At 44.2% G+C, this 12807-nt stretch overlaps 2 protein-coding genes across 2 annotated transcripts; one reads left to right on the top strand and one right to left on the bottom strand.

Annotated features, from left to right (window-relative positions):
- The first annotated feature begins 1163 nt into the window (after window positions 1-1163).
- Window positions 1164-9270, top strand: LOC109753591 (protein tesmin/TSO1-like CXC 6). The gene is made up of 8 exons (XM_020312517.4): window positions 1164-1868; window positions 2407-2511; window positions 3431-3608; window positions 6269-6622; window positions 7454-7551; window positions 7650-7744; window positions 8300-8707; window positions 8781-9270. Exons 1-8 carry the CDS (start codon window positions 1456-1458, stop codon window positions 8975-8977), a joined length of 1848 nt encoding a protein of 615 aa, XP_020168106.1. The 5' UTR covers window positions 1164-1455; the 3' UTR covers window positions 8978-9270.
- A 425-nt stretch (window positions 9271-9695) lies between these two features.
- LOC109753602 (protein CURVATURE THYLAKOID 1C, chloroplastic) lies at window positions 9696-12568 on the bottom strand. The gene is made up of 6 exons (XM_020312523.4): window positions 12262-12568; window positions 12075-12166; window positions 10630-10716; window positions 10488-10550; window positions 10328-10365; window positions 9696-9921 (listed from the first exon to the last, which is right to left on the bottom strand). Exons 1-6 carry the CDS (start codon window positions 12380-12382, stop codon window positions 9867-9869), a joined length of 456 nt encoding a protein of 151 aa, XP_020168112.1. The 5' UTR covers window positions 12383-12568; the 3' UTR covers window positions 9696-9866.
- Between the last annotated feature and the right edge of the window lie 239 nt (window positions 12569-12807).

Raw genomic sequence — 12807 nt, 5'->3', positions numbered from 1 at the left:
GAGTAAAGGTTGATTATATGCTATATAAAAAGTTAAACGGTGTGTATTGGGGATATTGGCTTCCAGGTCATCGCAAACGCTACAATGACAACAAAAGTTCAATAGTCAAGCAACACATGACCACAACAACACCAATCTTCGCTTTATAAGGAAAAACCAAACTAGACTAGACGGTCACCATCCACACTAACGTCAATATCTTGAAACGACATATCAAGTGCAACGTAGACACATACACTCACACGATATATACCTGGGGCGGCGCCAGAGGCATTCTTTGGTATTCACATGAATACCGCGGGTTTTGCTGATCTGTGGATATGTTGTCGCTAGCTTGGTGTATACCTGGTGTACATTGCTATTGCCCCGCCACCGATGATGAAATAAAAAGAAGGAAATTTCTATATATATTTATATATATATAAATAAACTCACTACAAACTATAGTTATAGAGGTTCGAGATGTTGTGACCCTGTTGCAAACACACTGCCTCCACTATAAAAAAATTCATCACGGCCAGGACTGTAATGTTTAATTCCTTGTAGACAAAGCCTGACGGAAAACGGCAATTTCCTGCTCTGAGCACCAACGAAATACGGTGCCCATCTCACGGACTCCACTAAACCCTAGTATGAATGGAACTTTCTCAAAAGCCCTCACCAGATGCTCACTGTAATACATGCTGTACGCTACAACTACCTAACTACAGAAGCTGACATGCGGGGCACAGACCCAACCGACTCTATGTGTCATAGAGCCAGACCGGCGCACGGCGCGTCCAAGCGTCTCCCCCGGAGTGCAAACTCCCCGTAAACGACAGGACCGATCCACACCAGGCGATGGCGACGGCACCGCCGTCCGCCGCAAGCCAACCCGGCATCCACCCACGTCACTCCGCCCATTGACTGCCCCGCCCCACCGGAAACGGCCCACACGTCGGGCGCGAGGGGGGACGGCGCAGGACGCGTGCGCGACGAGCCGGATTCCCGCAGCCCCCGTCCAATCGCACGGCGAGCGGGCCAAACAACCTCACGCCTATGAATTCGAGCCGCAGGATGCGCGCACGCGGCGCCCCGCCGTCCGATCCGGCCTCGCCGCGGGGATCCGGCCGTAGAATATGAATTTGATTTCGAAAGCTAGGAGTGGGAGACAAAGAAAGGACGAGGACGGGCAAGGGAAGGGAAGAGAGAGAAAGGGCGGAAGCAGCAGCTGCAAGAGGGAAAATCCTCTAATCCCCCCACCCCGGCCCTCCCGAAATCCGCCATTCGCCGCCCCTCCCGCACGCACGCACGCGCCGGAGCGCGCGGCAATCCGGGCCCGTCCTCGGCGCCCCGCCCCCGCCTGATCTGGAGCCGCCGGCCGCGATCTCGCCGCGGCCGCGCCGGATTGGGCGGCCGTTTCCAGCGGAGGCCGGGCCGTTTTTGATCTGCTAGCTCCCCGGGCTGAGCGGATAGATGGCGGGGAAGGAGCAGGCCGGCGCGGGCGCGGGCGGGGCCGGGAGCGGCCCCCCGCCGCGAGTGCCAGTGCCCGCGGTTTCCACGCAGCCGCCGATTAAGAAGCTGGTCAGGCAGCTCGACTTCAACTACGGGAACCCCGCCATGGCGGCCGCCGCCGCCGCCGCTTCCCGGACGGTGCAGCCGAGGGCGCTGCAGGTCGGGTACCCGCAGCCGCACCAGCTGAGGGCCGCGCTGCCCATGGGGGTGCCACATCAGCTGCAGCCGCGGGGGCTGCCCGTGATGCGGCCGCATCAGATGGTGCATGCGCCGCTGCCGCGGCCGGCACTGCCGATGGCGATGCCCGTGCCCGTGCCGCAGGCTCGGTCGGCCCTGCCGCAGCCCGTACAGCGCCCGCCGGTCGCCGTTCCCTTGTGAGCGCCTCCCTTTTCAAGATTTATTACGTCTTGCGTCAAGTTTTGAATTTTTTTGCTTCTCGGTCTTGCACTTCCGGGGCTCTGTTGTATCGAGGGTATGGAGGGGCACGACAGGCTCTTGGCTACGATGAATTCGTTTCTTTTCTCTGGATTCACATCCTTGGGTGTCATGTAGTCCTTTTTTAAGCATGTAACCCAAGTTTGAAAACTTGGTTCCCAAATTTTACTTTGCACTTGTGTTTCCTTGTAACAAAGATGCCTGCTTGTATTAGATGGATGCTTTTTAACTGACATTTATTATAGTTAATTGTAGCATACTCCCTCCGTCTGAAAATACTTGTCATCAAAATGGATAAAACGAGATGTATTTAGAACAAAAATACGTCTAGATACATCATCTTTTATCCATTTTGATGACAAGTATTTCTGGACGGAGGGAGTACATCCTAATGGCCTCTGACAATCCTAATTGATACGTATAATTTAAAAAAATTCATTTTTGTAATTTTCCATATCGCTGTTCTTTTGTTTTTAGGAAGCCAGAGTCACCAAAACCACGTGGACGGCTGTATGATGGGAAAGATGGCACACCTACGAAGAAGAAGTGCTGCAATTGTCGGCACTCCAAATGTTTGAAGCTGTAAGTCAAGACTTGTTGTGTCTTAGCTTGACAGGAGGTCAATATTATGATGTGATTCTTGCCAATGAAGACATTACTTTCTTTCGTAGGAATGTAACGATTCCTTCACGTACTTCTTCTAGAAGTCACCAAATGTTTGAAATTCCCTCCAGAATGACCCTTTTATGGATAGAGTTGGATCCAGTAAAATGTATCTGATTCTGTAGATATACAAGGAAATACACACAAGGCCACTGTCTTGCCTGTTGACTGTTTTTATTTTACTTTTTGCCCATAGAAATCTTATAAGAACTAATGTAAGGATTGTGGAACTTTTTGAAAAAAAAGCTGGATGATAATGGCATATTGTTGCTAAGCTTCACAAATAACATCAGTGATGAGACAGAATATCTGATCTTATGGTGTGAGTAATGTTTTGTATTAAGTAGTCAACTTGTAGCTAGTGAAATAATGTTGTTACTTTAAAGGAGCTGACATAACAACTTCGTGACTAGTCAAGACAGTTATGAAGCATTATACATCTTGAGTTGGATCACTTATGCTTCAGGGGTGGCTGTGTCATTTAAAGTTTCTTTATGAGCTTTGTCAAAATAAGATTAGTGTCTGAAATGAGTATTTGTGTAATTTGTTGGAAATGGAACCTATTTTTTTTATGTTATCCATTCTGTTCGAATCATGTACATGTAGTTTAGATGGATTGTGACAATGAAGAGCAATTGAAAGAGTATCCTACTAACATTCATAAGTTTTGTAAAACCCTAAAGTTTCTGCTTCTACCTACACTTTCTAAAAAAGCACAAATGATATGCTTTGATGGTTCACTACTTCTGTTTCCATTTTAATGTTCATTTCAGTTTGAAGTCTCTGCATACTGCTATTTGATCCTATCAATCTGAATTTTATGGTTTTCTATGCGTAGGTACTGTGAATGTTTTGCATCTGGTATTTATTGTGATGGATGCAACTGCACCAATTGTTTTAATAATGTTGAGAATGAGGTGGCTAGGCGTGAAGCTATAGAGGCTACACTGGAGCGCAATCCAGATGCGTTCAGACCTAAGATTGGGAGTAGCCCACACACAAATCGGAATAATATGGTATGTTTTGATGTCCACGTCTCTTATTAAATACTAAATAGTTAGTTTTACTTGATAAAAATGATATCCATTGCTTCTACATATCAATGACTTGTTCTAGCTTTTTTTTCCTCATCTAAACTGATACAACACCCTAACTGATGGCAAATGTTAAATAGGAGAAGTCTTTGGAAGTTACACATGTTCTCTGAAGAACTATTTTTTACTGTATATATAAATATAAGAAATTTACAGCTTAATTTTCCTTTTCTCAGTTTGTTTACTCCGATCATTTCTCAGAATGTTGTATTGCCTCATACTATAAGCCTTCCTCAGTTTCAGTCAAAAACATTACTTTGGAAAAACATATGTCCATGCACTTCCCTGTTTGGCTGTTCGGATATTGTAAAGGATTCAAAAGCTGACAACTGTGAGTTGTAATTCTCAAATAGCATTGAAGCATCTTTGAGATTGTTTACAATGGAAACTGCCGCCGGTTGAACTCTAATTTATTGTATTTTTTTTCTTGAATACGCACGAGTGTGCGTATCATATATTAGGGCCTCTTTGATTAGCAGGGTTTGTAAAATGCAGGAATAGGAAAAATAGAGGAATAGAGTGGCATGTCATCCTCAATCCTACAGGATTTGTATGAGCGTTTGAGGGCTCCTTTGATTCAACGGAATTTTATAGGATTTCTGGAGGATTGAAATCCTTAGGATTTTTTCATTTGATTCATAGGATTGGATCCCATAGGAATTTTTCCTATGGAATCTTTTGTACTACATTTCATAGGAAGTCTTAACATCCACTCCAACCTCTTTTTACAATTCCTTTGTTTTCCCTGTGGCATCAAACACTTATTGCTAATCCTATAGGATTCAAGTGAGCATGCCACTCCAACCCTATACTTTTCCTATTCATACATTTTGAAAATCCTACGAATCAAAGAGGCCCTGATTGTGCGCAGGAAAAATGTAGTAGTTTTTAACATGAGGTTGGGGTGGATGGAAATTTTCCTTTGAAAACTAGTACAAGTGAATCCTATGAAAAAATTCCTATGGATCGCAATCCTATGCATCAAACAACCCACTGAGGAAAAAAAAATCCTAAGGATTAGAATCCTCCAAAATTCCTTTAGAAATCCTTTAAATCAAAGAGGGTCTAAGAAGAGAGCGGGGAAAGAGCCCCTCCACCCACATTGTTACAAACATATTTACAAACCACACCACCGGTCCTCGTCCACCGAAGTTAAACTAGGCTTACTCTCTCAAATGCACCGACTCTACTAACATGCCGAAGGAGTCGAGGCCCCCCTTCAGGATGCCTGCCTGCCGCCAGTGCCTGCCTTCCCTGTCGACAGCAGTGACTACCTGTAGCTGCGATGGTGTAGCCCCATCGAAGACTATTGCATTTCGATGCTTCCAGAGCGTCCAGAAGGTAAGCACAATGATAGCCCGTACGCCCTTCACATGATGCCCAGCCGCGAGCCTAGAGATGCACCACTCACCGAGCTTGTCTCGACTGATGGTGCCCAATCCGGTCTGCCCAGCGCCTGGCAGATAGTAGCCCACACCTCTGGCAAAAATGCAGTCGAGGAGGATGTGGTTGATGGATTCCTCCTGTTGATCGCAGAACGGACAAGAATCATGGTGTGGGAGCCCCCTTCTTGCAAGCTTGTCGGACGTCCAACACCGATTCCGCAACGCAAGCCAAGTGAGGACACGTAACTGGAGTGGTGCCTTAGACTTCCACCGTCCACGTGAAATCAGCCGTTGGGACCACCTCCTGGCCCCAGAACTTCGCCGCGTATGCTGAACGTGCGGAGAACTCGCCATCACACTCCCAAGACCACACCACCTTGTCAGTAGAGTCTTGGTCTAGCTGCACAGTATCCACGGCAGTCCATAGCTCGAAGAATTGATGCAGCACATCAGCGGTAAGGTCCGACCCGAGGTCAGTAGCCCAAGTGCATGCGAAGCCGCACCGCCTCCTGAACTGTGTGTGCTCTCCTGGTGTGCCTCGACGCCCGGTCATACAGGAGCGGAGCCAACTCCTGAACTCGAAAACCATTGAGTCATCTGTCTTAAGGATTCATTGGCCACTACTCCCTCCGTTCCTAAATATAAGTCTTTGTAGAGATTCCACTATGGACTACATACGGAGCAAAATGAGTGAATCTACACTCTAAAATGCATCTATATACATCCGTATGTGGTTTATAGTGGAATCTCTACAAAGACTTATATTTAGGAACGGAGGGAGTAGTACATATGTTATTTCTATTTATTACTAGACCTGTAAACCACGACACTATTGACAGCCATTTTGTCAAAATTTTAATCTGACAAAGTGTAGATCTAGTATCTCCAGTTAAAATATTTGTCACTTACAGTTGTTTCACCACTGAGACGGAGCCGCCAGTTTCCTTCCACCTAAAATTTGCATTATTGCTTATCTGAAACAATAATTATGTTTCCCAGAGAAGTCAGAGGCTCAGCATGATTATTATTTTTGTTTTGTAAAAAGCTAGTCTTATTCAATAAATGTTGGCTTAGACTATCATTAAATTTTTTGCTGTCCCCACAGGGGACGTCTTCATTATTGTATTTTCTCATCTAGGCCATTATCTGATTTGTGCTTCAGTGATATGGGTAATTAATACTAGTCCCTTTTGCTAGGAGGTAGCTGGTGATCTCCCTTTAATAGGGAAGCATAATAAAGGGTGCCACTGCAAGAAGTCAGGATGCCTCAAGAAATACTGTGAATGCTTCCAAGCTAATATACTATGCTCTGAAAATTGCAAGTGTATGGATTGCAAGAACTTCGACGGGAGTGAAGATAGAAAACATCTTAATTTTGATCACAAAAATGTCATTCACATGCAACAAGCAGCAAATGCAGCAGTAAATGGTGCTATTGGAGCAACTGCATTGTCGTCGCCTTCCACATCTAGGAAGAGAAAGCACATCGATTCTTCACTTGACCTTTCGACCAAGGAACATTTAGCTATCAGGAATGGTCAACTATCTCAGGTAACGACCATTTCTACTATTTAAGCTTGCTCTGCAGTGCTTGTAATCTCTTTAACTGTGCATAGTGTGCTTTCAACTATTGACTTAAGAGGTAAGGTTAAGCGATCCATTCCATCACTAGGAAATTCCATATTATGATGAGTGAGTTGATAATTTGTGCATGTGCACTTGTGACCTACTAATTGGCTTACATTGTCACTACATGGCCGGAAAAGTTTGTTTTCGCTATTGACATCCCAAGCAGAGTGATGCACATTACCTTTATTATTGGCATCCCATGCTTTGCTACTCAAGTAAATCAACCTCATGCTTGTGTGTCTGTGTTGACTACCTCGCCGATTTTATGCCCTGAGATATCTGAAAGGGGTAACTATGGAAGTATAATAATTCAGTAGCTGAGCACCTGTGCTTTCTGTGAAAAAAAGAAATCATGTCACCTCATTCTCTGCCTGCTCCAGGCTATGGCTGTGTTACTAGTCGTGCTTGGCCAACAGCTCCACAGCCATGCCCTGTCAAGCGCTCCATTTTTAGAGAATTTTGGGAGGTGATTAAGTAATTTGTTAAGTTAGTTTCTTTCGATGATGAGTTTTAGGGATGGGTGAGGTGGGATGGGTTTGAAGCACCACCACTACCATGAACTCAAGCTTTAATAACCGTGAAGAAAAAATAGCAGAAGGTGCATATTGGATGATATCGTCACCTTTCTGACTCATCTAGAATAGATTTCAGAATAAAACCTGACTAACCAAAGAGACAGTCAAATGCTACTTACAGCAAGAGTTATTATGGGATTTTGAGAAGGTTGCTGTATATAATTTATACTTTAATCAGGTTATTTATCAGAAGAACGCAATGGCCTCCGATGGTTCACTTCCAATAGGCCAGTCTGCGCATCCTCATATGATGGGGCCCTTTAAAGTCACCTACAGGTAACTGTCAACTCTGAATTTCTACCTGCAGAAATTTTGGTTTTCCTCGAGTAGGACAACCTATCAGTTTTGTATTGATTGGTTTGTCATCCTTATAGGCCTCTTTTAGCGGATATTATTCAGCCAGGGGATGTAAAGGAGCTATGTAAACTTTTGGTGACAGTATCGGGACAGGCTGCTAAGGCATATACTGGTATTGCTCCTGGCATCGTATTTAGTTTCCCCTTTTCCAGTGTGTTACAGGAAATATTCCTGATGATCTTGAACTGTGCATGACATACATTTGTGATAGATATTCAATCAACTCCAACAGATCAGAGCCTCTTCATTTTAAATTTTACCTGTTGCACGACTGCATCCAATTCCAAGTGTCCTTCTGTTGAGCCCTGGATTTGGATGCTGCTAGTGTTATGCAACTTCTTGGAACTCCATATGTATATGCAGCTGTCATGTACTTGATTCAGTGCATCTCATCTCCAGTATATAGTTATATAGTTTGCTAACACTGCACAGTGTGGTCAGGATCACTTCTTGTTCCTGTCGAAATCTTACAGTACATGGGGTCCACTTGTGAGTGATGGTCGCTATAATGACACCTGGCACTTCTCAAATTAAACACCAAGTCTTTGCAGCTGTTCTATGATTGTCTTCAGTTGCTACTTTTTATTTTGTAATTTAAGCTAACCAAATTAATGTGTAGCATAAATTTGACGATGATGCTGCCTCATTGGAAAACATTGAAAATTAGGTCGGAAAATCCAGGAAGAGAAGGTTGCAGAGAAGGAAGATGGAGTGGGAGGTTCTCTAGCATTGACAAACCATGATAGAGAAGGCAAAAGTAAAGATCAAAATCATCGAAAAATATCAATTGATGATCATTCAAGTGGAGGAGCTGATATGGGCAAGGCATCTCTAGACGATTCCAGACCTGATTGCACTGATGACCAGAAGTCCAGTAGACCAATGTCTCCCGGAACACTAGCGTTGCTGTGTGATGAACAAGATGCTATGTTTGCAACTTCTCAAAATGCTGTTGCTCCGCCAGCAATAGATGTCGATCAGAACCGGTCGGAACTGTATGCAGAGCAGGAAAGGTGTGTGTTGACAGAATTCCGCGATTGCCTGCGTAAGCTTGTGCAATACGGTAGAATGAAAGGTACATCAAACATCCTAGCGTTATGCTTTGCAAAACTTGGATAGGTTTGGTCCTGACCATTTCCAACCTGCAGAGGAGAAGTACTCCATGGCAATCAGATCTGAAGTGACCGGGCATCCAGGGCAGGTAAATGGTGCCCTGCGGATACCGTATCCAAAAGTAGATGTACCTGTTGTAAAAACATTTCCTCAGAGTTCCAGCAAACATCTTGTTGCTGGGAACCCTTCGAGTGGGCATTTAGACAAAAGACTGAAGCCTGAGAACACATAGTTCGCCTCAGGTCTGTATTTGGGGTACAAGAATCATCATGTTTGTGCACCTTCTAACAGGTTGACCGGGGGCATGTACCTGTCTTGATGATTTAATTTAGGTTAAAGAAGTTCCTATTTATTCTCCTTGGTCAGAATAAGTGTAATCTTGGATAGTTTAGTCCTAGAGTCACCTTTAGCCTCATGTTGTTGTGTACCATTTTAGTTCCTTCTTCTTTTTTAGTGTTTTGATGGTGAAGTTCTTCTCTCCAATCGTCATACTAATATAAGCTTGGATGAAACTGTGCCATGTAACATCATATGTTTCCTTTCCCCGTTAGCAAGACATGCTACACTTATGAGCATAGTTCAAGAAAGCGGTAGGCGTTAATTGTGTGTTTTGCCACCGCCTTGCGCTTTTCTGATCAGAGTGCATGCTTATGCGCAGATTAAGTGCAGTTATGCGCTAAACGTTTTGCTATCGCCTAGAGCCTAGGCGCACTTAAGCGCTCACTTAGGTGCGTCTTTTGTAACTATGCTTATGAGTGATCAATTCTCATCTGGGATCTTGCAACACCTGTGCCACAAGAGGCTAGTTTGTCTTGGCGTCACTTATTTTCTCGCTGTTCTGTGAAATTCCAACGGCCAAAATGCACGAGCCAGGGGTGTCTGACTTTACCCTTCGGTGTTGTCTCAAAAATGCTATTGAAAAATTAATGAGGGGAGAACAAACACTCAAGTTTTGCCACCAGAAGAATGCTTGATTTAACCTGTACAGGAGATAGCGTATTACATCTAGAACGGACAACGGTGTCGCAGATGCCTAACATGAGCGCACAGCTAAATGTTTTCTGACACGCCCAAAGAAAATGTATGTCGTAGGCAGGATGTACTTCGTCTTCGCGGCGAAGTTACTGCCCCAAGATTCGAGATACTGAGCTTTTGATGTTCTCCAGAAACTTTTCCCTGCAAAGGATCAATATACATGTTAGTAAATCCACAAAGTACAATAGTATCTTGAGCTGTTGTAATGCCGCATAGAATCACAATTACACGTATGCCAAGCTGTTCGTTCAAAAGTAAGTGCCATCCTGTGCGTTAAAATTATCGATGATGCAGATGTGACACATGCCAAAATGAGAGTGTTACGCTAGTTATGGAGATACAGCATGAAACTTTCTCTGAAAATGTCGTAGAACAACATGGTGAAGTAGCTATCAGTTTCTTCTCATCAGTTATTCAAAATAGACGGTATCTTCAGACAGAACTCCGGTTGGATTTGCCATTTTCTATGCACTATTTTCTCAAACAGATAGATATATGTTTCCACAACTTTGGCACAAGTGTTCAAGAAAGAACAATTGAGGTTTACCTGTCTGGCTTGAAGAGGAGGTTCCCGTAGATAAACCACTGAAAATGTTGGCATGAGCTATAGAGTGAGGCCAGGGACATGTGGACTTGTGGTAATACAAAGATAACAACTTCTGTTAAAAATGGAAATGTTACAGTTGAGGGTCTTGGTTAAAACTCACCCATGCAACTGCTATTCCGATTAGTTCGAAGAAAAGAGGGAGAACAGGGAGCTTGTCGATGACCTGAAGTTGAGACAATAGATTATCAGATTGATTTTGTTTATCTCGTTGCATAGTTGAAGATTGGGCATCTGCAGTTTACCCCAATAAGCATCATGGAAGCCCAGAATGCCGCAATTGCTGCAAAGCCGATACCCGCTAGAGCAAAAATGTCTTCAGTAGTGTTGAACTGTTTCAGTTCACATGTTTGTCAGTTTCCTTCATTTTACAAGAAAGAAGCCTAGATGGAACTACAATTTAAAATAACTATTTGATTTGTATATCTTCCATTCGACATAAAAACAACAAAAGTAGTTCATAGGAACACTGCTGACAGTTTTTTTGTCGCCGCAAGACTTGCAACAATTTCTCAGGAAATTTTAAAATATAGAAAACAAGGCCATGAGCTATGATCTGGCAGTATATAGTCCGAACCTTTTGGTGACTTAATATAGTATCGGTACTAAAGATTATAAGTTCAAAACCTAAGGAGGCCAATATTGCAACACAAATAATTATGGTCCACTTCAAGCCCAAACCTTATACCAGTGGAGTTTGGATGGAGCAAGAGGGCCATATTGCCGACATTTCCTCGTTGCTAAACTTCGTTGGTGTGTGAAACCCACATTTAACTTTTAGGAACTCATTTCTATGTCGGTATCTCGGTATCCCAATCCATCACCGCAAGCTCTCGAATAAGGGGTGGAAGTGCATTGAGGACCGATTCAAAAAAAAGAAAAGAAAAAACAGTTGGAAGGGCACGTCACTATCCTATCCTATGAAGGCAGTCCTGTCATTATCAACGCTATTCTCACAAGCGTACCAATGCTCTATGACACATTTTCGTCGCTTTGGTTTTAGGCGAGGTCCAACTGAATATTGCATTTCGGTGAGCTCTCACGACAAATGGACATGACAACATGGCTTCATTTGGTTAATAGATTGATGGTGTTCAACTTATCTCAAGACCATGATGCTTTCCATCGGAAATCACATATTATGGGTGTCTAATCCGTTAAGTATATGTACGCGGATCTCATCAATGATGATCATGTCTTCCATAGGAAATGCATTTGGAAACTAACACTCCTGTTTAAAATCAAAGAATTTATGCGGTACTTGGACAAAGGAGTGACCTTAACAAAAAAAAAACTAGCCAAACGCAGCTCGCAAACGTTTATTTCCTTTCTCAACGGGGGTATATAAAATTTAGGACCCCATTGGCCAGCGAACGTTCGCTAGGAGGGATAACATTTGCGAACGTTTTTGTGAAAAACTTCAGAGCATGCATGGCAATTTCTTCAGAAACACATGGCAATTTCTGGCAACAAAGGATTTTTCTGTCAAAATTGTCGTTAGTTTGAAGGAATTGCCATGTTCCCGCAACATAAACAGCCGCGAAAACCGTTCGTTTTGCCATGCACCTCCGGCGAACGTTCGTTGGATAGCATTTTATAAATCATTGATGCGAAATCAAAATTCCCCCACGGAGCCTACGGGCAAATTGCAACATCGTACTATCATAGTGACAGACGGGAGGAGACTCACCGAACTCTTGACGTATTTGACGACGCTCCCGGAGGAGGCTTCTGAACTGTCCTGCGCAGCCCTGGCAACGACACCGCGACTTCTCATCCTGCCTGCGCGTGACACATTGCAGAGCACGCAGTGAACCACGACGACGCGATGAATTTTGCATCCGGGGCACGGTAGTTGCTACGTACAAATGAATTACCTGAAACCACGGGGCCTGGCAGCTTCGGGAGATTCCTGGGGACGCTCTTGCTGCTGCTGCCGCCGCCACCGCACGTCGCGAGGGCGGTAGGCTGAGCGATGGAGAGGGCACATGCCATCATGGCTAGATCCCCCGCCTGGGGATTGTTGACGATGGAGCTGGGAGGCGTGTCCGGAGGATGGTGCGTGGAGGAACCGGGGAAACTACTGTTTGGCCGTCGTCTGCAGCAGGCACCAGGCAGGCAGCAGCGGATGTGAGCGCGAGCTCCCTAGTCCACTAACACTCCATCAGATGGCAGGTTTGCAGATTGCCCCTTTTTGTTCTGTGCTCTTTTCTCAGAAGCGCTGCTGTACTGTTTGTTGTACTACTCATTTTCCCGTTCAGAGAGGAGCTGTACTGCTCAGAGTCTTTGCGGGAAGTTGCTGTACTACCTCCATATTAAAACATATTAACATTCTGTCCTCGGTTAAATTTTGCAAAGGTTTTTCTTGCAGGATTTTTTTTGTAAAGGTTGATCAAGTTTATAAAAAATATTAACATTTATGA

This window comes from Aegilops tauschii, chromosome 3 (assembly GCF_002575655.3).
Source record: "Aegilops tauschii subsp. strangulata cultivar AL8/78 chromosome 3, Aet v6.0, whole genome shotgun sequence".
Lineage (NCBI taxonomy): Eukaryota > Viridiplantae > Streptophyta > Magnoliopsida > Poales > Poaceae > Aegilops > Aegilops tauschii.
This window is presented reverse-complemented; position numbering and strand designations above follow the sequence as displayed.